This window comes from Drosophila miranda, chromosome XR, assembly GCF_003369915.1.
Source record: "Drosophila miranda strain MSH22 chromosome XR, D.miranda_PacBio2.1, whole genome shotgun sequence".
NCBI lineage: Eukaryota > Metazoa > Arthropoda > Insecta > Diptera > Drosophilidae > Drosophila > Drosophila miranda.
The window spans coordinates 21,317,961-21,345,064 of record NC_046674.1 but is presented as its reverse complement, the minus strand read 5'-3'; the positions used below and the strand labels follow the sequence as shown (position 1 = coordinate 21,345,064).

Sequence of the window (27,104 nt, the reverse complement as noted above, 5' to 3'; positions counted from 1 at the left end):
ATCATCGAATAATCCATGGATATCCATCAGACACTCACCTAGCACCCACTCCGTTTCGGGATCGTCAGTCATGGCGCGGTACTGCAGCACAAAGTACATCAGGGGGCAGCCATTGTCCGGCCAGGTGTGGAGGCGGATGAGCACCGATGTGGAGTTGGGGGCCAGCAGACTCGTGGAGGCGGGCATGCCCGGGGCCTGGCCCTGGGTGCGCACGTGCAGCATGATGCTGGTGGGAGAGGTGCCTACTTTGTTCTGGGCACTCAGGTGAATTTGGTAGGTGCTGCCGCAAACCAATCCCTTCAGTTCGTGGCTGGAGGCGTGCCGCGAGAGCTGCATCTCGTCCGTGTTACCCGAGCCGCGGCGGTAGAACAGGGTGTATCCAGTGATGGGGGCGTTGCCGGTGAAGCCGCACTTCCAGTGCATCAGGATGCTGCTGGAGGTGGCGCTGGTCACATAGAGGACCGGAGCGGAGGGCGGCACCTGCACCACCAGCGTGTGGGTGAGGCGGTCCGTGCCAATGCCATTATCCACCTGACAGCTGTAGTTGCCCCCATCGGCCAGCTGGAGGTTGTTGATGATCAGATCGCCCGAGTCCAGCAGCTGGGAGTTGTGCAGGCCGCCTTGGCGGAGGGCCACGTCCGACTTGAACCACTCACGCTTGGGCTTGCCGACCGCCGTGCAGGGCAGCGTGACTGTGGCGCGCCAGGGCCGTACTGCTGGGCCCCCGAAGGAGATGATCCTGGCCGGCACACGGTTGGTGGTTATCTGCGAGACTACCCTGGAGCTCTTACCCTCTCCCACGCGGGTGCTGGCCGTGACCCAGAACTGGTACTCCATGTGGGGATGCAGGCCCTTCGACTCGTAGAAGTGCTGCTGCGACGGCAGGCTCCGCTTCTCGTTGTTTAGCTCCTCCCGGCCATTGACCACACGCGTGTACAGACTGTACTTGGTGATGACTCCATTGGGTTCGGTGGGCGGCAGCCAGGAGATGTAGAGCGACTGCGTGGAGCTCACCACCACCTTGATGTCTGCCGGCGCCTCGGGTACATCCTCCTCGCTGTGACAGAACAGGGCCTTGGACACGGATCCGTCTCCCATGCGTGTGTGGGCCAGCACCTGGATGCTGTAGTTCGTGTACTTTCGCAGACCCGTCAGCACCATTGTCAGGGCCGTTGTCTTGCGGGACTCCACCTCGTCCTTGCTGGGCAGAATGTCGTCCATGATGGGCTCGAAGACCAGCTTGTAGCCCTGCAGTAGTCCGTTCGTGTGGTATATCGGAGGCGGCTGCCAGGAGACCTGCAGCGACTGCGAGGACAGGGCGGCACAGCGCACATCCTCCGGGGGACGACTGGGTACTGAAGCGGGGAAAGCATTGATATCTCTGAAAGACTGGGGATCCAAGGACACTCACCATCTTCCATGGTCTGCGCAGCGCTTGGCTCGGAGAGGGGTCCAGGTCCCACCTGATTGAAGGCCTGCACCACGACGTTGTAGCGGGCAAATTTCGCCAGTCCGCTCAGTAGGAGCTCCCCGCTGCCACCATCGCCGTCGCCCGAAACGGAGGTGAAGTTGTAGGCCGTGTTCCCGGAGCTGGCCAGCTTGTAGCCCACATTGTAGCCCTGGATGTCGCCGTGTCGGAGCTCTGGCAGCGGAGCCACCCAGCTGATCAGGAGCTCGGTGGAGGACAGAGGTCTGGCGGAGAGATTAAGAGGCGGGCCCGCTGGGCGCTGCGGCTCGGTGCGGACAATCAGCTCCTGGCTGGGTGCACTGCGTCCCGCATTGCCCTCGGCTATTACCCTGAAAGCGTACTTCGTGGCCGGCTTCAGGTTCTCTATCAAAGCGTTAAACGAGGGCGGATCCTTGACCTCCAGCTGCTGCCACTGTTCCACGAACAATGCTGCTAGAGAGATAGATTGCAGAAAATATATCATAAATCTCTGTGAGGAAGTGCTGTGCCCACTTACGATCGGCCTCCCGGTACTCCACCAGGTACTTGGACACATCTCCTGTGCCCAGGGATTTGGGCTGCCACTTGAGGTTCACCGATCGACTGCTAATCATGGCCGCTTCCAGAACGCTGGGTGGCTGTGGCGGCTCTTGGACCTGCAGTTGCACCAGCTGCTGATCGTTGCCGTACAGATTGCTGGCCCTGCAGAAATACGGCCCACTGTCGGTGGCGTCCACGGTGCGTATTTGGAGCTCCGCAGAGACTCCGTCCGGAGTGGCCTCCTGCTTGACGGATATCCTGGAAGCAATGATTGAACTGAGGCGCCCCTTAACGCTTATTGGAGGACTGCACTCACTTGTAGTTGGTAGACGGGTTAAGGGTGTTCTTGCCAGAGCGCATCCACACAATGTTAATCGGCTTGTCGCCGCTCACGGCGCACTGCAGCAGCGCCGTGTCGCCCTTCTTCACGGTGACCGAGCGGGACGTGGAGGAGAAGTACGGCGAGGCTGCAGATGTGGGAGTCGAATTTTAATCACCCTGTGGACCCAACACTCTCCCCCACACTCGGCAGATACTCACAGTTCACTTTCAGTTGTATGACCTTTCCGATGCCAGTGCCGATGCCATTGTTGGCTTGACACAGATAGAATCCCTCCCGATCCTCCTTCACGTGCTGCAGCAGGAGCGACCCATTGGCCAGGAGCTTGGTGAAGGGACGTTCCCGAACTTCCTCGTACTCCCCAGATTTGCTTCCTAAGAGCGGATGAGAATGGGTGAAACTTTCGGCTATGGGGGGATCCCCCGCTGTGGGTGGAGGTCTCACCTGTGGCCTTCTTCCAGACAATGCTGGGCGTGGGAACGCCCTGGGCCTGGCAGTGCAGCATAATGTGCCGATTACGCTCGACATTCGCGTCCGCTGGCTCGACAATCCAGCGCGGTGGCACTACGGGGCGTATGGGTAATGTAATGCAATATGGTGGTTAATAGAGTTTCGAAAATTCGATCTGTATTCAAATGAAAAATGCTAGGACATATAGAAAGAGTAAAGGTTCTTAGAGATAGATAGATAGAGATATGGAGAGATATAGACAGAGACAGAATGAGAGAGAGACAGAGGAAAAGTGAAGAGTTCTGGCAAAGTAAAAACGGCAGAAAATAATTTTGGTTTACGTTCTTTTGGATTTCCTTGTGCCTAGCACAAATGTAAAAACTTGGTAGAAAACTTGGTAGCATATAGAGTATGGTATGTAGTAGGAGGAACTTTCAACTAATGTACAAAAGGATAGTTTGCTCGGGTGGTTGGTTTGCTTCAAAATCAAATACAAAATCAGTTTTCATATGCAACTTAGTCAAAAATCGAAAAATGATAGAAGTCGATGCTTTTGTTTGTTTGTTGTTCATTATTTAAGATTATTTTATTAGGAGATCCAAGGGAAAATGATTTAACGTTTTAATGTGATTTGTTGGTGTGCAAGGATTTTTATTTTTATATTTATTTGAATTTAAAGTAGAATTTTAATTTGATTCAAATTTAAGTTTTGTTATTTTCGCCCACGCTCTGTGCCTCGCTGTTCGTTGTTTGTGGGACAACAAATTCGCAAAAAAAAATTTAAATATATTCTGGTATATTTTGCGCATAAATTAGAAAACAAAGGCATGCCAGAAGCGCAATGGAAAATTGAAAATGGAAAATGGAAAATATATTTGCATCGAAATTATGGAATTCGCAACAAAAAATGTAACGTTATGTGTGGGTTTTTATAGTAGTTTTGGACACGCAGCTAACAAAACACAGGCGAAACACGAAAAAAGCGAACCAATAAAACTGAAAATTCCACAAATAATCTCCCCGATAGGCCACGCCTCCGCCCAGTGAGTGGTTTTTTGAAAATGTTCCATAAATCATGAGGCCAATGAAAATGTTTACTTAGCAGCTGCATTTAATTGCCAGGCTTTTGTTTGTGCAGCGCTAACAAAATAACAAAAAAATATTAATTAAAATTAAAGCCACACAAGGATCAAATATACGCGCAATAAATGAAATTATCAGCTGGCCCCAGGGTCCAGTCAGGCATTAATTAAAAGCATTTCTGTTGATTTAATTTCTTTCTTTTTGTTTGTTTTTTGTTTTTTTGTTTTTTTTTTGGGTATTTTTGCAGAATTCTTGTTGGCACGATACAAAGCGGGTTAGATATGATAATACTCGTATATTTCGAATGCGGGGGAAAAATCATTGCACACAACAACAGCAGTAGCAGCAGCAGCAGCAGCCGGAGCAACAGCAGCCTGGGAAATCAAGCATGGGGAAAACTGATAAAATAAATTAAATTTTGGATTTGTATTCGTCAAATGGATATACTTAATTGCCCCCTGGAAAAGCGCTTTGCGGAGCAATTTTTGGGTGTGGAAAGCATATAATCGTTCAACGGAAAACAAACTGAAAGCAGGGGCTTAAGAACGGAAGAGAGATAGCAAGCAACTCATAGATAAATGGAAATGAAAATTCATTTTTCACAGCAGTACGCGCATGCAAGGCAGTCGCCAGTCGGTAGTCGGTAGTTGGTAGTCGGCAGTATCGTATGCATCCTATGTACAGTTTGCATGCGGAAACAAAAAGTGCACTAGCTATGGGGTGGAACAGGAACAGGAACAGGAACAAACAAACACTCATTCTAACTACATTAGCAAATACTGCGAAGCTTTAAATCTTATCTATTTATTTGGTTTTTTGTTTTGTTTCTTCTTTCATCTCGTTTTGTGGTTCTGTTCTTTTATTATCAGTGGTATGTATGGATGGTGTTTTTTTTTGCTCTGCAACAAGATTATGTTTATGCATTTGGGTACAGTCACTCGCACTAGCACTAACACTCACACAGACGCAAGCACACACACACACAAACGAGAGAGGAAGAGAGAGTTAGAGCAATTAGAGTGACCAAAGCCGAATAGAAGCTTAAGCGCGTGTTTTGTGGCATCTTCGGGGGATTTGTAGCTCTTTCATTCTTTTTCAGCGTTTGCTTTGTTTCACTCGTTCGTTAATTAAGCACAGAACAGCACATCAAGGGATTTGGGGGATGGGTGAAAAAGGGAGAACGGAACAAAAATGAGCAGAACAAATGGAAATTTTTGCATTTCTCCAGTATTTTCTAGATGCAGCAGCAACAGCAGCAGCAGCGACAGAGCGATAGAGTGCGGCAGCGGCAGCGACAGCGGCAGCGGCAGTAGCATCATCAACATCAGCAGCGACGGAGGCGAAGGCGAAGGCAAAAGGCGAAAGGCGAAAAGGCGGCAACCAAAAAATGTATGAAGCGAATAAAGCAAATGAATCTTAAAGCAGCTTATTTTCCATATTTATGCATGAGTATTTGTATAAATTATAAATTACAGCGCATCACGAATGCAGTGCGCTCTCCAAACTCCCACAAACTCAATTTGAATGGGGGAGACTGGTGGAGTCCCCTTTTACATATTTTCGGTGCGAGAGCTGGATAGTGCACCTGTCGCGACTGTCGTTTAAGAAGCCACTCAAATGATATTCAGCAAATAAAAATATACATTATATAATACGAGTACTGGATTATGTGTGTAAGAATTTTATAAGGATTTTTTGTTTGTTTTGTTTCGGTTTTTGGTTTTTGGTTACGAAGCGCATAAGAAGCAGTGCAGTTAAACGGTTTACCTGGTGAGAGACTGTTGTCAAAAAACCCACAGCGTGCCAAAGCGACTTAAGGGTGGATGGACTCTTATACGTATTTGTTGATTAGTTTTGATGTTGGGTTTTTAAGCGGAGGGCAGGGCTTTCAGTTAGTTATGATCGGGCTTTCGGGGCTTTCGGGGCTTTCGGGAGTTTTTCTTTTGTGAGACTCAAAAAATCAAAGCACGTTCGGACTCGGGCCCGGGCTAGAGCCAGAGCTGGTGGGGTGGGGCAGCGTTGAGCTGCTCCAAAAGCTTGTCAGAAGCTTAGTTTATTTAAAAATCAACCAAAAAAATATACATATCATCAAGAACGGAAAATAACCAGTAAGAAGCTTTTCTTGAATACATCAGCGGGAAAGCAAAAAGTTATTGAGGGGCAAGTGAAGATCGCTTAGTTAATATTCGTGTATTGTGTGTGTGGATCGGATATGTTTTGGGGCTGGGGGTTGGGGGTTGGGGTGGGCGTTCAGTGTGTTCAGTGTGTAACCTTGTACGCTACCTTTGACCTGCAACAGAGCTGTGTACTTGATCTCGGCCGCCGGATTCTTGGCCACGCACGTGTACTCCCCGGAGTGCGTGGCCGACAGCGACGGAATGCTCAGAAGCGAGCTGTACTGATCTAGCATGGTCACATTGGCCCCCAGCAGATCGGGCAGCGGCTCGCCGTCCTTCAGCCAGATGAGCTTCAGGGGCGCGTCGCCCCGCGACACACCGCAGACGGTGCGAGTGCGCATGCCCTCGGCCAGGCCCTCCTGGAAGGCGAAGGGTTCTATGCTCGGCGGCACTGCAAGAGGAAAGATCATGCGAAACTGGTTAAGAATGGATCTGGATGAAGAGTCCACCACTGATGACTGCAGACACTGTTGAAACAGATGACGAATCCTCGTTGATTCCCACGTTGCAACGCGCGAGCGCTGTTCGGGTTTTATTTGCTTTTCGTTTGTGTGGAATTGGTTAATGAGTCGATTGGTATACGTATTTGAAGATTGATTTACAGCTAAACCTTCGCAGTTTTGTTAACAAATTTCGAATGAAAACGCTACTAAATGGTATGTATGTATGTAGTATTTAGTATGTAGTATGGTATTATCTCAGATATTTGTACAAACATTCCAAAGTCGAAACATCATTTACAGAGGAGAGAGTAAGGAGGAATATTTCAATGCATTTCAACGGGTGGTCTGCTTGTGTGTTTTTGTGATGAATCAAAGTGCATACGGAAAGAACTCAACTACTTGAAATTGCAACTAAACAGGATTACTGGTATATGGTATATGGTATATGGTATACGGTATACGGGATAACGGTAGGAGGCTGTCTCAGGCTGTGCTGAGAGTGCTCCGCCGGCTCATGTGTTTACCGTTGACCAGGAGGGCCTGAGAGTTCTCCACCTCGGCCGCCGAGTTCCGCACCACACAGGAGTAGTTACCGGTGTGGTCGCTGCCCAGGTTCTCGATGACTAGGATGCTGTTATACTGGTCCACCTGCTTGACGGACATGTGCTGCGTGGGATCGATGGGGCGCCCGTCCTTGCGCCAGTTGATGGTCAGCGGCAGGTCGCCCTTCACCACGGAGCAGGTGAGCGAGGCGCGATCCCCCATATTCAGCTGCAGGATGTTCGTTTGGAAGGGGCTAAGCTTCGGCGGCACTGCAAGGGATTCGGTCAAGCATTCGGTGAGCACAAACGGAAGCAGAAGGAGTCAAATCAGAGCTGCTCGTCACCCGGACTTGGCCCAGGGGGAAAAGGTTGCGAATTATGAAAATTTAATCAGCGTCGCGCTTCATTAGGGCGCGAATTCATTAACATTAACTCTGATGAAAAAAGGGACTCGACCCGACACTGTTTCTCCCTCTGCTTCCTTTTTTTCCTTTTTTTTTTTTTGAATTTACAAACTTTTAAGCTTAGATTATTGCGCATACTTAATTACAGTAGGGCCAAAAAGTACACACACACCCAACCGAACAGAAGACCGAAACAAAACAAAATTAAGCTGAACCAGAAGCAGAAAAAACCCGAATGGAACGGAAAAAGGTTGGCAAAAGGAAAGCCTGAAGCGCCATAGGAAACTACTTAGTTTGCTGTTAATAATTAAAATGCAATTTTCACTTCGTTTCGTTTTGTTTCGTTTCGTTTCGTGGCCCGCCGCCGCCTGATGTCATCGCTGTGGAGAAAGCTGTGAAAGAAAGCAACCTCGACCCGGTCTTCTTCTCTGTGCTTTCGTTGGGGGAGCACAGGGCCCTCACATACGAGGAGGAGTGTACGAGTACTAACCTATGACCGTCACCTCGCCGCTGCGCCGGGCACTGTGGCCCTGCTTGTTCCGGGCCCAGCACGTGTACACGCCGGAATCGGAGTTCTTCTGCACGGGACTGATGGTCAGCGAGCCGTCCGGCTGCACACGCTGTCGTATGTCGTCGGGCAGCTCCCGGCCGCCGCGCTCCCAGTGGATCTCCTCGATGGGATACCCGGCCACGGGGCACTTCAGATTCAATGTTTCGCCCGATACGGCGGTCACCTTTGGAATCAGACGAATGTACGGTAGACCTGTGACATAGAGAAAGACAGAAGGAGAGCAAATATTTGGAGAGAATGAGATGGTATGCAAATGCTTAACAGATTTGAGCGCACGTTGCTTTTTTAATAATTCAGTAAGCAACTAAAACTACAACTACAACTACAGCTTCAGTTGCAACTGCATTTGCGGAACAGCAAGGAGCAATGAGCAAGGAGCAGTGAACAAGGCGCCAGGAGCCAGGAGTCGGGCAACCGGAAGCATTTCACAATGTAATATGCATATCCTGCCTGCCCATCCGCCCCTTCCCCTATGCCAAAACACTTTTCGGGAAACGTGGAAGGAAATAATGCAGCAAATGTCGGCCCTGGCGGCTGTCGAGGGAGTGGAAAATGGAAGTTGGAGTTGGAGTGGTAAAGGGATTGTGGTTCTGGATTCCTTGTGGATTCTATATATTTTTTTTCTGCAGAATATGCATAATTTTCGAGCATGTCATACGTGAGTCGTGTGGTTCGTGTCCCTGTCCCTGTCCCTGTCCCATGCCCTGATCATGTGGATGTGTATACCGGCGTGCATTGCACGGCGGGGGGAGATTTTTGTAATCACCGCCATTACCAAGTCGCGCAATCAGCGACATCGCAGGGCTCTAAACTAAATGATGATGGTGGGAGTGGGATTCATTCCCCTTTCTCCAGCTCCCAAAGGCAGACAATGTTCGTGGGGCATGCGGAAATTGTTAACAGACTTGTAAGTATGCAGAACTTTCTTTCCGTTTGATTATCAGGCTTAGCCGTTTCTCTTTTGAATCACTTTTGTCACATTACTGCCGGCAGAGTCGAACTTTCTTTTAAGTTTTTTGTTTGTATTCTGCGGCGGTGTCCATTAAATATTCTATTTCATTATGATGATGGAAAAGTGATTATCTGCACTTTGCCATCTGTTTTTTAAACTAGTTATTTTCCAAGTTTTCCGTAATATTTTCTCTTGTAGAGCATTGCAAATTCGCTGCTGGCTTCTACCAGAGTTTTCTTGACTTTATTTTTTAACTTTTCCACTGCAAAACTTTGTAAACATGGCGCAGTTTTTGCCGCTGCTGTCGTTTTGTGTTTGTGCTCCTCCGTTCCTCCGCTGCTCGTCTCCTCTCTCGCTCTCCTCAATCCTCCCTCTTCCGTGCCTGGCAACGCCATTTTGTTTGCCTGGCGACACAAAAATATTTGATTTCTTGCAAAAACAAGGCAGATGGTGTGCGGGCAGTGCAGAGTGGGCCAAAAGCACTGCAGCCGAGAGACGAGAGCCGAGAGAACGGAGAGAGAGAGCCAAGAGCCATGTTCAACAAAAGTGTGCGCCTCGAACAACACTTCACTGCTGCAAGGGCACAAAGCAAAGATGGGGAGACGGATTCTGGGGGACGTGGGACACGGGACACGGGACATGGCAAACGTGTTGTAAAACAAAATCAAGCAAATGTAGGCGAATGCCAGAGCGAAAGAGGAGCGCTAGCCACGGCAGGAAAAACGTTTAAGTGCATGTGTAAAGTAGCTGCCCATGTTTGATATATGTTCGTTTACATATACTAGTATAAATTCGACTCAAGAGCGGGGCTTGAGTGCCGAACGGAGTCTGTACGAGTCGGATACAAATTTATGTAGATGTTATCTAATTATTTATCATATTTTTGGGCGGAATCTGATCATGCCAATTCCCCATTAACATCTTTCACGACTGGCGATCAGATCATAGCCACAGCCTTGTCATATCAAAGGCCAATCAAAATGTTCGCCTTCATAAACTCTTTAGTTCGCTTATTTCCGAGAGAAGCAAGCACACTGAAGTCGAATACCTATGTACCATACATATACATTTGCATAAAAATAAATGTGCAGCAGAGGGCTTAAAGTGTGATGCGAGTAAAACATACCATATATATTCAGGCGGGCCGCATGCTGCACTCGACCCGCACGGTTTTCGGCTATGCAGGCGTACTCGCCGCCATCCTCGACCATGACGTGGCTTATGTTAACATGACTAATTACATCGCCATGCACTGTGATGTATTGTCCGATCATAAATCTGCAACGACAAAAAAAAGAGTGGAGAAACAAAGGCGAGAGAACACATTAATATGGAGAGATTTTCAGCGGGTGCACGCGGCGTATGCGCAATGTGCGGGTTTTTAGAATTGTTTTCGTGTTGTTGTGCATATTTAAGCGACCCATCTCACACCCCTTGTGGGGTGCATGCACCACTGCACCCACTCGTCATCCTCAAGCTCAGGCCCGGGCACATTTGAAATGCAGCCTGACCCAAATCCTTTGGCCGTAGGCATCATTTTGTTTTCGTCGCCATGTTCGGGCCGTAATGAAGGCTGTCAGATTGTCAGTCTGTCAGACGCTGGCCGCGCAGTCGGGGCTTAGCATAGTTTCTATATTGCTGTCAATGTCATGTGCCACGCCCACGCCTATACACACACACATACATGCACACACACACGGTTCTTCCACTCTTCCACTTCTTCCACTTAATGCGGCCGTTACGCTCCAGCGAAAATAATGAGAAAAAAAGGATTTCGTGAGACGCTCAAGTTGGCATTAAGTTCTGTTCAGTTCGCTCGCTCGCTTGCTGGTTTGTTTGCCTGTTTCCTTGTCTGCCTGTCTGCCTGGGCTTCCTATTGGCACAGACATTAATTACAGCCAACATTGTTACGCATACGCCATGTGGCACTTGAACAAACGGCGGCGTCTTGTGTGGGGGACTCGAATCTAAGCCACCCCCAGGCTCATTAGTTTGCGGCTCAGAGGCAACTTTTCAATTGGCATTACGGTTGGAGTTCGAGTAGCAGCTATAATACTGGTACTACTCGTAGCAACGTAGGGAAAGTAATTACAATTTTAATTAACTTTTGCAGCAGCCCCATCCGCTGCCTGTGGTGGGAGCTTATGAATGCATAAGCCTCGCCAGAGTGCAGCCCTTCGCCCGGCGATTTCTCTGCCAGAAAGCGGCCAAGTCAAACCGAAGCCGAAACCGAAAAATCTTTGCCGTTTTATGGAGTGGCGTGGAGTGGAGTGGCCAGGCTTGTAAAAACACCAGAAACTGAAACTGTAGTTAAATGAAAATGAAGCTGTGGCACACACAGACAGAGCGGGGCTGCTGCAGCACTTGAGCGCATTGAAACAATGGCGGGGACAAAATTGCAACAAAGTTGCACACATCCGCATCCGCATCCGCATCTGCACCCGTCCTGGCCGTAGAGAGAGGGTCCTCATCCTCCAAAGGCTTAAACGGCATTGCACAAGTTGAAATGTGTGTGTGTGTGTGTGTGTGTGTGTGTGTGTGGGGCATAAAACGCTTTGGCTGCAACAATATAAACCTAATAGCTTGGCGCGGCTTTTGTGTGCTGTTTTAGCCTGATTGTTGTGTGCGTCCTCGCCCACCGCCTCCCGTCCGTCCGCCCGCTCTGTGGGCGGCTTAATGCCAGCCAACTAAAAAGGGAAACAAGGACAAGAATCCCTAGGTGCGACTTGGGGCAGAGGGAAAAGTTTTTGGTGGCAAAAGTTTCCGAAATTATGAATTTCAATTTACGCGAATCGAGTTTGCACTTGGCCCAGTGGAAAAAGTGTGTGCTTGAGCCGGATTACGACGCTGGCGGTGGCTGGAAAAAGATCCCAATCACTTGAGTTTCCAGGCACAGATTAGGGCATCCTCTATCCTGTATCCTCTACGAGCATGGACGGTGTCGTGCCACAAATACATACATACATACATACAGTATCTGCTTAAGAGCCTTCTCGTTTCGGCCGAAATTACACACAACATTTTCATAACGCCTGCAGTGGCAGACTAACGCATCGCATCACATCACGCATACACGCCTCCATCTTGGCAGCTCCAACGCCCGCCCAAACGGAAGGAAGGAAGAGGAGGAAGGGCAGGGGAGGCGGCAGGGGAGGCGACAGCCACCGCCGCAGACAAACTTTTGAAAATGGCGTAAAATGAGCGTTTGAGTGCTGAGTTACCTCGTGCGCGCAATCATTTAATTTCCGCCCCAAGGCTCCTCCTTGCCGTCTGGCTCCTCGTAGAGCCTCTCCATCCGTCCTGCCTGCCTCCCTGCTGCCTGCTGCCAGTCTGCCTGTCTGCCTGTCTGTCTGCCACTCCGATTGCCTTCTGGTGGGTCTGTGTATGTGTGTGTCTGCATTAAATAAATACACTTACCAAGTTGATATACCTTTAAACCGAATAATGTAAACCACTTAAAACTCGGCAATAACAACGCAAACGAGAAGCAACACAAAATTTATGCAGCATTGCGGAGCAGGCAAATTAGGTTGCCAGGCTCAGCTCGGGCACGGCACGGCACGGCACGGCAGGATAATGCCTCCTTCAGGCATTATGTGTCAAAATTGTGTCGCTCAAATAACTTTTAAATTAAAGCCATCGGCGTCAACTCCGCACAAGTTTTCAAAAGCAAATTTTCACACCACAGTGGTCGGAACAAATTTTTGTAATCAATTTTGCCTTGTGGTCAAGCCATCTTCCGGCTATGCCGGACACCAGCCATCCGCCTCATCCGCCTCATCCGCCCTACCACCGAGGTGGCGAAGAACAGGCCTCTCCTCGCCGCCTCCCGAGTCAAAAAATTCATGACAATGTCGTCGACAGCTTTAAGATGCAGTCCCAAGGGTTTTACATGCATAAAATTTCGCATGCTTTTTATGGGGTCTTCAAGTGAAGTATTGAAGACCTGCAGCTATTGCTGGGCATGGTGGACTGGGTATAAGTCTTTATACTTATTCATAGAAGCGGTGGAATAAAGACTCATATTGCAGCTCAGAAAATCAGAGTATCAAGGACTTTAGAAGCTAGACAAGCTAGCCTTTAGAAGCTAGGTCGTTAAAGAAGGAGTGAGAGATCGATTTCTGCCAGGGTATTTCACAGGCGACTCTATTACCACACTGCTATCCATTATCTCATCAAAGTGATAGCACTCTCGGCTGCTGCCCTCGACATATTGCATAAGTTTTAATTAAAATATTGCGCAGATGGGCGACGCAGGACAACAATCAGGACACGGCTGCCTTCCCCTTCGCCCCTTTTTGTTTCGTTCTGGATCGCATCACTAAGCTGGCGCCGAAGTCAGTGGCAAATGCAAATAAAAACTGATTTTGTTTGGTATGCGGGCAGTGCCACGGCCACGGCCTCTGCCCCTGCCACTGCCACTGTCACTGCCATGGCTACTGCTGCTGGTACGAGTATTTTTTAATCAACAACAGAAGTCAACAGTCGCCGAGTGAAAACTTTGACTTGCAAATCATTACAGACGTAACTCAAACAATTAGTGGCAGCTGCCAACGAACTGCAAATGAAGTACGGATCCGGCTACAGACTGTCGCAAAGACAAAAAACAAAAACCAAAAAAAAAACAAAAAAAAAAAAAACGAGTTGGACAGAGTGAGAAAGGGCGATAAAAATCGAATGAAATGCCGCTGACAATGTCGGAGAGACCGAATTGGCAATCAATTCAACTCGTATTTGTGTGTACCATAAGCAAACAAACTATTCCGTATTCCGTATTCGGTATTCCGCATTTTTCGAGTCTGAATCGATTCGGTTCTGCTCCCATACGATCCAGTCGACTCGACTCGATTTGATGCAAATGTCAATGTCATTAAGGCCTCGCTTAGAGGATTTAATACAATTGGCAGAGGGCCAACTAAAAATGCAATTAAATGCGTAGGCTATAGCCAGATCCATAGGAATCAAAGGCGGGCCAGGACGCTCTCGGCCAGGGCTTAATTAACAAATAGAAAGCCTGGCCAAAACCTTGGGCCAGACACAGTCACACAGTCACACAGTCGCACAGTGGTAGTGGCAATCCCGGGGTCCCACTAGAAGTGAATGAACGCTGAAGCAGACGACGACGACGCCACCCAACTTTCCAGCCACCCACCCACCTCTGTAGGCGCGGCAGTCGGCAGCCACTTTCTATATGTGTGTATATTTTTTTTATTTAAAATATGTGTGTGTGTGTGTGTTTTTTGAAAGGAAAATGCAAAAAAAGAAATGGGGGAAAAGCAGAAAATACACACAAGGACTGCACGACTGCAATAAATGCAACCACAGCCACAACCGCAGTAGGGTGCCGCAGTTGAGATAAATTTTTGTAGAGAACGCCCGCAGCGCTGCCATTGCCAAGCCCCCTTTAGCCCCACAGCCCCACCACAGACCATCCCCCTCGCTTCCCTCCCATGCAGTTTTCAACAAGTTCAATTACCTTCCGTTTGATGGCAGCGGAAATCCGTCCAGTGTCCATGAAATTTGCGGCGTTGGATTGCCGGCTGCAGAGCACTTGAGGCTCACAGCTGGTCCCGGCTGCAGGGTCTGCTCGATGAAGCTGTACAGGAGCACTGGCGGGGCATCTGTGGAGGGGAACACATTAATATTTTAGCCATAAGCTAGTTCTCGGCTAGTCCGACGAAACTTACCCCCCAGCTGCAGCTCGGCGGTGGCCTGGAAAGTATCGCCCTCGGGTCGTCGCACCACACACTGGTACATGCCCCGATTCTCGCGGCTCACGCGGGACACCATCAGTGTGTCCTCGACGCGGCCCGACGAAGGGAGCTGGCGCCCGTCCTTGTACCACAGGATATTCTGCATGCCCACGGGGCTGCCGTTGCTGGTCACGAGGCATCGGAACTCGGCCGTGCCCCCCATGTGGACGCTGAGCACATTCGGCGAGATCTCCACTTGGATGGGCGTGGCCACGGTGAGGCGAAGCTCCGCGCTGGCCTCGCCGCCCACATTGCTGGCCGTGCACTTGTACACGCCGGAGTCCTCGCCCGTGACGGCCTCAATGGCCAGGATGGGGCCCAGCAGTCGAACCCGGGGGCCGCTCAGGACGGGCAGTGGTCCGGCACCGTTGTGGGTATACCAGCTGTGGGACAGGGGAAGAAATTGGCAAGATTTATTCGGTCCGACTATTATAAATGGATTCCATTAATCGCGATTTTCAATTGGAAACCCTACAAAATGAGCAAAACGAAAGATGTGGGGTAAAAATAAACGCCGCAATCCATTCGGCAATTCCAGGCATTGGCTACGTAATGCACATAAGGAAATTGCTTTTATATACATGTAAATGGTAGATGAAATTCCCTCTTTCAAGTCGTCGGTTAGCATACTTTCCCACAGACTGTAATTAATGGAACAGACTTTTTGACTGGCAGATAGAGTTCATTTGTCATGGCTTTTGCTGAACATTTTCTAACAGAAGATAAAGTTTTCCCCACAATTACAGAGCCAAGGGACACCGTCCTGAAGTTCAAGGCCTTGGGGACCACCTTTATGCTCTTCCAACACATTTTCAGTATACACTTCTTTTGTCTAATGTTGCATTAATCCTCTGCCGGCTCATTATCCCCACGCTACTCTTTCCTTTCTGTTTTAATTATTATGAAATGGCTGCCAGTGAAAACCCTCGTGCTGCAATCTATCTATATATCCATCCATCCATCCATCCATCCATCCTGCTGGCGTTGTCTGGTCTCGCTTATAGATTCTTTTGTTTCCAGCCGGCAGTCTGACATTGCCCCTCATCTACTCGTATGAGTACTCCTGCAGCACTCCTCCCCAACAGTTTCTACTTTGTTTTACTTGTCTGCTTATCAAAGCGTAATTATGGCTGCACATACGTCTGTCCGCTCATCGTGTGTCCGCTCATCTGCCTGTTGTTGGCGCAGTTTTGCGACTATGCACACATCATTACCTATGCTATTGTTGTTGATGTCTGGGCTCAACGTGGCGTATACGCAGGCCATATATCACACATACGCCCCATCGTCCGTCGAGAAAGTTAGTTAGCTCACATTTCAATTAGGGCTCCCAATGGAGCCGGCTCTTTAGACACTTTTTATATTCTTGTTCTCGCTCTACCTTTTTCCCGGATCAAAGTCAGTCTCTTCATTTATTTGGCCGCAAACTAAATGCCCTGCCCGCACATTTTATAGATGTATGCGTTCCAATTAACGCACACAAGTGCTCGGCTGCCACTAATAACTAATAGCAGTGTGTGTGTGTGTGTGTGTGTGTGTCTGTATGTATGTGTGCCGCAGCCAGCGGCAGAGTCAGAGTCAGAGCCAGAGCCAGAGCCATAGTCATAGCCATAGCTATAGCCTGTCAACGTCAAAAGTTTCACCAGAAATGTGTGCTAAAGCCTTTCTGAGCGGTAGGTCGTGTATGAGTATGTGTGTGTGTATCCATCCCATCGATTTCTGCCACCATACACACCTGTATTCGGGGGAAGGACAGCCCTGAGCGACGCACAGCAGCACCGCGCCCTCGTCCTGCGACACCTGCACATGAGCCGTGTGCTCCACCACACTCGGCGAAATGATGCCGCGATGCGCTAGAGCGGCGGTAGAGATGATGGAGAGATATTACATTGGTTAGGGATACGAGTGGAAGTTACGTGGCCACGATATGTGCTCTGATGGCTTGGCTTCGGTCTCGCTGCGGTTCGGTTCGGGAACCCCAGCCCCCAGGCCAGGAGCAGGAGTACGAGCAGAAGCAGGTATACTCACAATTAATACGTAGTCGTGTGGGCGAGCTGACGACAACCTGGCGGGTCAGGCGATGCATGCTCCGGCAGCGGAAGGACTGCGATTCATCGCTCTCCTGCAGATTGTGGATGAGCAGCTCGCCAGTGGGCAGCAAATGGAATTTTCCGTCTGCGAAAAGTGGAAAGTAGAAAGAGATGAGTCAATTATCGTGCGAAGCTCTTTTCGAGATGGATGTCCAAGGCCAGTCCGGACTTCGAACATATCCCCTCAACCCTTAACTCCACCGCATACACGTACTTAAGGTATTCTTGAGGGATAGACAGAAAGCAGTTTTACAAAAAGGGAGAGATTTCCAAGCCGAGAGTGGGAGACAGAGTGGCTTAGGGCGGGCTAAAAGCGCTTCTCAAATTGCTAAAGGACAATGTTAATTATGCACGTAAGGACGGGAGAGCAGATAGCACTAGTGGTAGGTGCAGATGGTTGTGGCAGTTAAGCAGGCAAACATGTGAGGCAAATACTGCAAACAAACAATGCACTTTGTTGGCTTGGGAAGCCGCTGCCACACAGGGACAAGGATGCAGACTCGAGGCGACTCGAGTCGAGTCGAATCGAGCCCCGTTCCGTGTCCTTTTGGTCCGCTTCGTCGGCAGTCGGCAGTCAGAAGTCCCTACAGTCAGTGGCAGGGACGCACATGAAGCAGACAGAGAGATGATGCCTCATCCCTTCCTGCCCTGTCCTGCCCTGCCTTGCCTTGTCCTCCTGCACTCCTGCCGTGTTACTTACCGCCTTGCAACGAGGGATAGATGTAGATAGCGGGTTCATGAACCCACGAGACCACTCGTACCAATTCCTTGACAAACGTGGGCACCACACAACGCAAAATGGCGGTGCAGCCCCGCGACGCGGATAGGACCTCCACATCCACTTTGTAGGCCTGTGCCACGACTGCGGAACACACGAAAAATACGAGTATATTTCATTTAATATGCATCTCTGGACTGGGCCATGCCACGGCCCCCATACCGCATCCCGCATCCCGCATTTCACTTACCAGCCCGCACTTGCACGTCCCGGGACACAATGCGCCCAACGGAGTTGCTGGCGATGCAGCGGTAGATCGTATTGTGGATGTCCTGATGATAGGCAGCTGCCGCAAAGGGCATCAGGACGAGGGTGCCGTTCCGCAGGACACGTCGCACTCCGTGGATCTCGGTAACGGCAGTACCGTCCGCGTGCACCCAATCGATGGTGGGCTGCGGGCTACCCGAGGCGGAGCAGTCCAGCCAGCCGCCCGAGGAGTTCGAGAACTCCACTCGTCCCGGCGGCTCCATCACGAATCCAGGACCACGCAGATGTGTTTCAAACGGTTCACTGCAGGTTGCATCTGCATGATAAAGATGGAACGAAAAGAGATTTGGAGCTTAGACAGAATATACAGGCATAACTATGAGGTATTTATTTATTATTTATATCAGTATCAGTTATTGCACTCGTAATTTACTTTTAGCAATCATGCAAGGAGATCCAAATATTATTTATTTTGAACTTAAATTTAAATTAGAACTTTGGAATTTGGTGACAGCCTCCTTAGCTTATAGTCATGATGGTATTCTAATTAGTTATAATGATATCCTAAGTTGGCAGAAATTCTTAGTTTATTTCTTCTGGATTGAAAACTTTTCTTCAAAAATCCACATCCCTAAAATTTCCCTCTTAAGTAATATTCCCAAAAAACTACTGGGAGGAAGTACATGATATATATATTCCAAACCCCTCGAAAAATATATTCCATGACTACGATATTCCAGGCATTCCATTTACAATTTTGGTACGCATTTAGATTCAGCGAAAAGGCATAAAAACATTTATTGCTATTTATATGCAGTGCCATAAAAATATGCAATAATCCGTGAAAAGTGATATGGAAAATGCATAAATTGTTCAGAGCCCTCTTGGGTATGGGCGTGTGCCCGTGTGGGTGTGTCCTTTTAACCTTTTTGCTCTTTAATAAGCAAGCCGATTTTGTAGGATACCCAGACAAGGCAGACAAGGCATTGTCGCCCATTTCCATTTCATCCGAAGCCCCGCTCTCGAGAACAAACAGATTTTGTCTTATCTTAAATTAGAATAACAATTTCGTCTTTAGCTTGGGACTTGGGCTCCCAGTTGACGCTCCCTCCTTTCCATTGGGGAGTTTTGGAACCGAGTACGATTACATATATATATATCTATATATATATATGTATATATCTCTATATGTATATATTTCTCAAATTGACATTTCGCTTCATATTCCACATGAATGCGCCTCGGCTGTCTCTCGTCTGCCCCTGCGGCGCTGTGCAAATCCTTGCAACTCGTTCAATCTCCAACAGCCGTCCCCCCTCTCGCTCTCTTCCCTTCTCCACGAGTCATTGTGTCTGCAATTAGAGTTGTTTTTTGTTGTTTTTTTTTCCTTTTTCTTTTCCATTTTTTTCCGAGTTTCTGTTTTTTTTTTTTTGCCTTTTGTACGGGTTTTTGTTGTGCCTGGCCAGGCGCTTTTTGTTTTATGCTCGACAGCATGGATTTTTATGTAACTGCTTTCTGGTTTCGTCTCCGTCTCCGTCACCATCTCCTCCTCGTTCCATTTCCAGCATTTTCCCCGCTGATTTCATGGCTAGCATATCCCGGTCCTACTCAGATTTCTACTCCAGCAGCCCAGCAGCTCAGCCGCAGCTCCCGGGTATGGGCACGGGCACAGGCACGGGTCCTGGACGCGGATGAAGATGAGGCCTCTGCCAGGCCATAAAATTATTGCAAGTATGTCTTGAGTATGCCTGGCACTCGTCTCTCATGGTAGAAAGGGTATGTTTTACGAGCATGTGCCTTACAGTACGGCAAGATCTCATGTGTGTGGGTGGGTTTGGGCCTGGGTCTGGGACCGGGACAGGGACTGGGTGGTGGGGTGGTGGGGAGGTTGGGTTGGTTGAGCGGTTGGGTGGGTGCATGTACATCCACTTGTACGGTTTTTTATTCTTTCCTGCGAAAACAAAAAGTCCACCCTCTCCTTGTTCCTGTGCGTGTGTTCCGCTCTTCCTTTTGAGCTCGCCAGGATGTGTGTGTGTTTGTGTGGGCTTTGTCCCCACTCGGATTCCTTTCCTTTGGGCTGTTCGACTTGTTCTTCGGCCTATGGCAATGGCTCGGCTCGGCTCCAATGACGAATTCCAAATTCATGAAACTTCTCTTAGCCAGCGCTGTATGCGCTTGCCAGAGCATTTCGATCTTTCGGCAAAACGGCAAGAAATATCTACTGGCAGAGCTAGCTTGCGTTGAGTGGTTTCGATTAAATGTACTGCATTCCCCATTTCATGATCTTTCGTGAACCCTTGAGGGTTAAATGTATTTTAAATGACTTGCGAAACCCCTACTTTTATATGAAACGATTTCGAATAATCAAAGAACAGTTTGAAGTCGACTAAATGTCTAATGTTTGCCAATTTGAATAGAATTAAAATTATTCTGTTATATGTAAGGAAGAAGAGGTTATTTAATGCAATTTACCTCACGTTTATCTCTTAAAATTCGAAATTTATTTTGTAATTGCATAATCAGTAGAAACCCTAAACTAGTTCATAAAAGAATAAGGGATATTTTCTCTTGCAAATCCAATATAATCGCTTGTGTTGACACTATAGAATATGGGGTATGGGAAAGAGGAATTTAAGCAACCAATCTTCAAAATCGATAAAAGGTCTCTTACTATTCGAATGTTCATCTAAATGTCCATTCTAAATATTGCATTCAGTAACTGTTTTCCAAATGTATCTTTTCCTATTAAAACCTATTGAAATTTGCACCTCTGCTCGTTAAGCCAACAATTTGGTTTTAACGCCTTCGTTCCGTTTCGTTTCGGCCATTGGAGAAGCGCATTAAAATTGTCTCCATTTGCCTCAAATTTCCTTTCCAAATTGTTTTCTCCAGTTCCCTGGGTCTGTACTTGCAACTGGCTATGCAACTGCATCCCCGCATCGGCCTGTCTGCCCCTCGGCTTTGGCTCGCATTTCCGCTCGTTTTGTGTGGAGCGTCCCCGCCCCCCATTTCCACTTCCACTCCCTAGCGAGTGTGCTCTTCCGCCTCCCCCCGCTGTCCACTTGTGCGAGTCTTGAGGGGTTACTTTGCCGAGCTTCTCAGACATTATTTCTGTGTTCAGCTTTCTTTTCAGTCCTTTCTCTCGACGGTACTTCCTTTTTCTCTCTGTTTGGATTATGCCCTTTTGGCACTTTTCAAAATTATTTCGTAGCCTCCAGGCGGGGGCACATGTACATATAAGTTATGTATGTATGTATATGTGATGCATGTAGTGTCTCCGGCTGTCCCTGCCACAGACTGCAGTGGTAATATTTCTAATGGTGCACGATCTGGGCACGAGCTCCGTCTGTCTGCCACCAAGTCCCCTTATAAAGAGATGGACTCAAAGGAAATTTAAGTAACCACGGATATTCCTGGGCGAGCGCCTTGAACGGAACTGGTGGGCCGGACCCGTGTAAGCAATCAGGTCGAAAAATACAGGAAATTCAATTTTTATGCTCAATAACAGGCACGGAGGCGTGACCCAAACACCCAAAAGATATCGAGGCTCAATATTGCTGGGGAAACGGCAAAAGAAAAACGGAAAAATAAAGGAAAAACTTGAAAGAAGTTAAAATGTTTACAGACCAGCGCGCAAACCAACAACAGAAGCAAAAAAAAAAAAACAAAAACAAAAATGGAATGAATAATAATTGTGAATAACTTGATTTTGTTGTGTCCTTTTTTTGGGTCGACAAAATCTCTTATTTTGCAGAGATTAAACAAAATACTGAAGCGCTGTAGTGTTGTCATAAAACTTTCTCCTATTAACAGAAGTTAAACTCTGTAACTTATCATTAATAATAAATACGAGTGCAGCCATCTGGCGCACACATATTTTTCTGAAACTTTTGCCCCGCACTTCATTAATCCTGCAGCAAATTAAAGCGTTTGTCATAAACGATTTAGAACACAATCAATCAAAGTGCGCACATAGAGAACTTCTCCATAATTTTCCATAATTTTTCGGACCCTATCCCTATACGTATATGTTTATACGAGTGCATGTAGAATCCTCCATATAACTGCCGTCTAATCGGATTTGTGGCGATGCTGTTGCTGCTCCTGGTGATTTTATATAACGTATTATATTTTATGTTTATCTGCATGGAAATGAAATGACAACATCGAAAAATGTGAGCCATCTCTCACTACGAGACGAGGACGAGGACTAGGACGTGGACGAGGATGAGGATGAGGATTGTTGCCCCCCGAGCAAACTGTGTGTGCGCTTAGACATTGAGCAACAATTTCATTTGCATATTTTTCATTTGCTCCCCAGCTCCGAGCTCCGGCGAGGGTGCAAATATACAGATACGAATACATACATATATTTAGGAAACATGAGATATCTGTGTGGCATTTTGATAATTTTTTTGAGCCAAATATACGAGATGCGAGTATGTAGGGTCCCCTTGTAGGCCCCCCACCGAATGCTGGAGCTAGGCAATGAAAATTGGAAATATCAAATTTCGAAAAAGGTTTCCCCCGCTGATACGAGTTTGAAAAGGTCGATAGGTCCATCGAATTCTCTGCTCCTGACACATTTCATTAGGCAGTCCCACACACACACACAAACACACAATAGGATAATGCTGGAAGGATAAAGAGGTTGGAAGGGCCTTTGGAGCGGTTTCTTTGGAGCATAAATTGACGCCTGGTTTTTATCATAAGGCCATTTCGTACGAGTATTATGTAGAGGCGATTCGGCCTTAGTTTTTCTGCCACTTTTATGGGCTTCTGCTCTTCTTGGCCGGTCCATAAAGCGGCCAAGTCATTTGCACTTAGTTCGTATCATAAATTACGGAGCCTCCTTCTCGCCACCAGGTCCTCACTCATGTGAATCACCATAAATTCAGGTCTCTATGTGGTACTGAAGATTGCGTCTTGAATGATAATAAAGTGAGTAATTGCCCCCGTACATAATTTCTGGCAAAAGTTTCACTTCTCCTTCATCCGGCGCCTAATACCGCCTCAAAGTCCCGGAGAATTTCCCGCCCAAAGCCCCTAAATCCTTTTGTTTTATTCACGAAAAGGCGTAAAACCGAAATCCAAAAAATATGCCGACAGCTGTTGGGACTTGCTACAAAAACACACTGGCAAAACGGGGATAACTTGAATAGCCTGGAGGCGCGTGCCGTGCGACTTAGGCGGGACAAACAGTCGGGGGGGGGGGGACCAGAGACCTTCTCCTAAATGCCGGCAGCCTGGGCTTAAGCGTGTGGCAAGAGATTGGTTGCGGGACTGCGAAGGTGGCACCTACCAAGATGGAGCAGCAAACAAATCACGAAGAGGCGGCTACTAATCCACATGGTTTCCGGCTTCTGTTTTGATTTTGGTCTGGATTTTTGGTTTTGGGCTCGGTTTCGGTCTCGGTTCCTCTTTCTCTCTCTGGGGCAGGTTTCTCACGACTTTCCTCGCGTGGCAATGATTTTTGTAATTTTGATTTGATTTGGGTTTAACTCTTCAGCTGATTTACATTTCAGACACTTGACTCTTTGGTTTTCTTTGGCACAACTTTTCAATCTTTGTTTTTAAAAAAAATTGTTTGGGTGATGATGATTTGGTGTTTTGTTATGTTATGTTTTGAGGGACTGCATGGCCAGGACTGAAGATTCACTTCGTTGCCGGCACACACTCTACTCGGAGCTAACACACAGAAGTAGAACGTAGAGCTCTTCCCGTCCAGACGACCGACTGCCAGCAAGGACTCAACTTGACTGCGATGCTTGGATGTTCGGATGGAAGCCACCGTGTGGCACCGTGTGGCACTCTCTCGAAAAAAAATTCACCACACTCACGGAACCATTCGTACTCGCACTTCGTTCATTCACTTCGCACTCAGTCTCCGTCTTTTTCCGTTTCGTTCGCTCCGAGTTGCATTTCCCCTTTCTGCATCCGCCAGATCCGTGCGTATCCTGCGAACCTCGAAAAGCAACTGCCGGATGCCGATTCCGATTCTGATTCTGATTCTGATTCTGAGTCCGTTGGCTCTGTGGTGGCTCTGCCTTGGCGGTGCAAGTGGCAGCTCTGCCAGCTCGACGCATGCGCCCTCCCGCCAATTGTTGTCTGAGGTTAGGCACGGCGCTTCGAGCGCCTTCTCGAACAGCTGTGTTTACACTGGTCCCCCAGTGAAGGAGCGACCAGTGCGGGGTGGGGTGTATGGTGGCTGCCACATGCCACATGCGTGAGTGCCTTGGCTAATGTTTCAATTATTTGGACAGTTTCATCTCTTTTTTTTGGCATAGCTTACGATTACGCCCCACGACCTGTTCAATGATGATGGCAGTTGGAGTCCTGATGGATGGGTATTATCTATCAGTTTAATTAGATATCCATATATGTATATTCAAATGTCAAACGAATGTCTTAAATGTCTTAAGCAAGGTGTTTTTAGGGAAAATCCATTGATTTGATTGTCTGACCACTGGATGAAAAGTATGATCTCTTCATTTTTGCAAACTGCTCGTCATATTTTCGACATAGAGCTTTTCCCCCTGTTGCTGGTAAATACATATAGTAAATGGACACAATGAAATGAATTATGGCAGCTACTCGCATCAAATGGGCTCATTATTTCCATTACAAAGAGTTTCAATTAGCCGAGCATACAAACAAAGCCTCCACGTGGAATTCATCAGTCCTGAAAAAGTTGGCCAGGCCAAATCCTGGCTCACATCCTAGGGCACCGTTAATGGACTCGATCTTTATTTGCATAATTTACTTGGCATTATATAAAACAATTTCACACTTAGGGCTCTGTTCTGCTCCGCCTGCCGTCGCATAAATGTTGTCTGCTCTTTTGGCGCTGCTGCTAATGAGCGTCAGGGGAAATTATGGTCTACAGAGACGAGGGGTGGGGGTAGAGGGGGTGGGGAAAGGGAAAAGAGAGCTCTGCCAAAATCATAATACTTGGCCTAAAAGCATGCGGCATGATTCTATCTCACTCGACATTGGGGCTGTCGCTGTCGCTGGCCAATGTTTTGTTGATTTTGTTTTCTGTTGGGATGCGTAAAAAGTGTGAGATGTGGGTGTTGCAGGGGGATGGGGTATGGGGTATGGAACCGCAACCGCATGCCGCATGCTGCCTGCCGCTGACACACATTAGGCACACCAAGGACACCGGCAGCAGCAGCAGCAGCAGCGGCAACAAACACAACAATAAAACATAAGCCAGAACCGTGTTTGCTGCCAAATTTATTGCGGACCTGCTCGCATTTCCCACAGAGCGACAGAGCGACAGAGCCACACAGCCACCAGCAAACAAGCAACAGCCAACAATAGCAATATTCATGAGTGTGTTTCTTGTATCAGTGGCAGTGCTTGCAACAGTATGTGTTCTATGTTTTGTGTCTGTGAGTGAGTGCTGGCTGTGTGAGGCGGCTGTGTGCGTGTCAGTGTCGTTACTAATGACAACGGGACCGCGTTGCGCATCAACGAGCGACACCAAAAAGTCATTGACTCATTGAGTCCCTGTCTCCCTCCCTCCTTCTGTGTGTGCTTGTGGCAGTGGCAGTGGCAGGAGCCCTGTGCTGCAATCACCCACCCCCTTAGCGCCAACACCACACAGCTGCAGCAGCAACACTCTCTGGCTCAAGCATCGTGGGGCTTGTTTGTTTGTCGGTTGGTTCGCTGGTTGACTGCCTCTCCGCCTCTGCCTCTGCCCCGGCCACCCCACCAGACAGTGCGTGCCGTGCCGTGCTACACACGTAGCACACTGCAAAAACAACATCCACATCAACCGTTATGGCTGGCCACTGTTCACTCTACTTCCATCCACACTCCTCGGGCCCCACGCGCCCCACTCTGTCATCATTAGACATTGTCAGGTGGTGGTGTGCCGGCCAGCAGCTACAGCAGCTACAGCAGCTGCCTTGGCACTTTCGGCCATGCAACTGCAACTGCAACGTGTGCCAAAAAGTGTGTGTGTGTGCCAAAAAACCAGGCCATGGCATAGCAGTGGGACACAATTTTGCGTAAAGTTATGCATGATTATACCCGATACTCAAAATGAGTATTGGGGTATATTAGATTTGTGGTAAAAGTGGACGTGTGTAACGTCCAGAAGGAATCGTTTCCGACCCCATAAAGTATATATATTCTTGATCAGCATCAATAGCCGAGTCGATTGAGCCCTGTCTGTCTGTCCGTCTGTCCGTCCGTCCGTCCGTCCGTCCGTCCGTCCCCTTTAGCGCCTAGTGCTCAAAGACTATAAGATCTAGAGCAACGATGTTTTGGATCCAGACTTCTGTGATATGTCACTGCTACAAAAATATTTCAAAACTTCGTCCCGCCCACTTCCGCCCCCACAAAGGACGAAAATCTGTGGCATCCACATTTTTAAAGATACGATAAAACCAAAAACGCAGAATCGGTGAGGATGACCATATCTTCAACAGTGCAAAATCTGAACCAGATCGTATAATGATTATAGCCAGAATCAAGAAAACAATTTCATTCTTTCTCGCTCTGTCTCTCTCTAACACACAGGTTTCATGGGCGGTTTTGTCAATTGCAAAATATGAGTTCAAGGATATCAGAACCTATAAGAGCCAGAGCAACCAAATTTGGTATCCACACTCCTGTGATATCGGACCTTGACCGTTTCGTGTCCAAATTTCGCCATACCCCCTTCCGCCCCCGCAAAGGACGAAAATCTGGGGCATCCACAAATCTCAGAGACTATTAAGGCTAGAGTAACCAAATTTGGTATCCGCACTTCTGTTAGATCTCACTATAAAACGTTTATCTCAGAATTTCGCCCCACCTTTTTCCGCCCCCACAAAGGACGAAAATCTGTTGCATCCACAATATTGCACATCCGAGAAAACTAAAAACGCAGAATCATAGATAATGACCATATCTATCAGATTGCTGAATCTGGATCAGATCATATCATTTTTATAGCCAAAAGGAACAAATCAATTTGCACTGGCTACGCAGCCCCCGACGTCACGCTCAGACTGATTTTCTGTCTCTCTCGCACGCACTCCTTGTCGTGTCGTTTAATATTAGCGGCGTCTGCCGGAGGAGAGCCATACTGACTTAGTATCGGGTATAACTGTAGAGTTGCGGTCTCCGCAGCATCTCACAACGTTCCCCCTCGTTTTTCTTTATATTCGTTTAAATTTGCACTGGAAATGCAAACCGCTTTTAAATAAAATATATTTCCCGTCATGCCATTGCTATTAAACAATTTTCACTTTTGCACATCAGGTAAACTTACAAATTATATGTATATATTTCATAAGCTTTAGAATATTCTGCATATGATTTACTAGGTGCTTT

At 47.9% G+C, this 27,104-nt stretch overlaps 1 protein-coding gene across 17 annotated transcripts in view; it reads right to left on the bottom strand.

The window, feature by feature from the left end:
• LOC108153342 (Down syndrome cell adhesion molecule-like protein Dscam2) overlaps positions 1–23,739 on the bottom strand; it is a 29,364-nt gene extending 5,625 nt beyond the window's left edge. For 5 of the 17 annotated variants that reach the window (XM_017283292.2, XM_017283282.2, XM_017283289.2 and 2 more), the window contains exons 1-16: positions 23,080–23,739; positions 17,761–18,093; positions 17,493–17,654; positions 16,731–16,877; positions 16,438–16,555; positions 14,637–15,085; positions 14,426–14,570; positions 10,076–10,227; positions 7,917–8,189; positions 6,144–6,428; positions 2,772–2,891; positions 2,528–2,701; positions 2,304–2,454; positions 1,965–2,245; positions 1,412–1,897; positions 39–1,355 (exon numbers count right to left, since the gene is read on the bottom strand). In XM_017283292.2, coding sequence (XP_017138781.1) covers positions 39–1,355; positions 1,412–1,897; positions 1,965–2,245; positions 2,304–2,454; positions 2,528–2,701; positions 2,772–2,891; positions 6,144–6,428; positions 7,917–8,189; positions 10,076–10,227; positions 14,426–14,570; positions 14,637–15,085; positions 16,438–16,555; positions 16,731–16,877; positions 17,493–17,654; positions 17,761–18,093; positions 23,080–23,128 — 4,642 coding nt within the window. In that variant the 5' untranslated portion in view covers positions 23,129–23,739. Of the gene's footprint in view, positions 1–38; positions 1,356–1,411; positions 1,901–1,964; positions 2,246–2,303; positions 2,455–2,527; positions 2,702–2,771; positions 2,892–6,143; positions 6,429–7,004; positions 7,293–7,916; positions 8,190–10,075; positions 10,228–14,425; positions 14,571–14,636; positions 15,086–16,437; positions 16,556–16,730; positions 16,878–17,492; positions 17,655–17,760; positions 18,094–23,079 lie in introns of all 17 variants that reach the window. The other 12 variants (XM_017283278.2, XM_017283285.2, XM_017283283.2 and 9 more) reach the window with 3 other exon arrangements.
• Between the last annotated feature and the right edge of the window lie 3,365 nt (positions 23,740–27,104).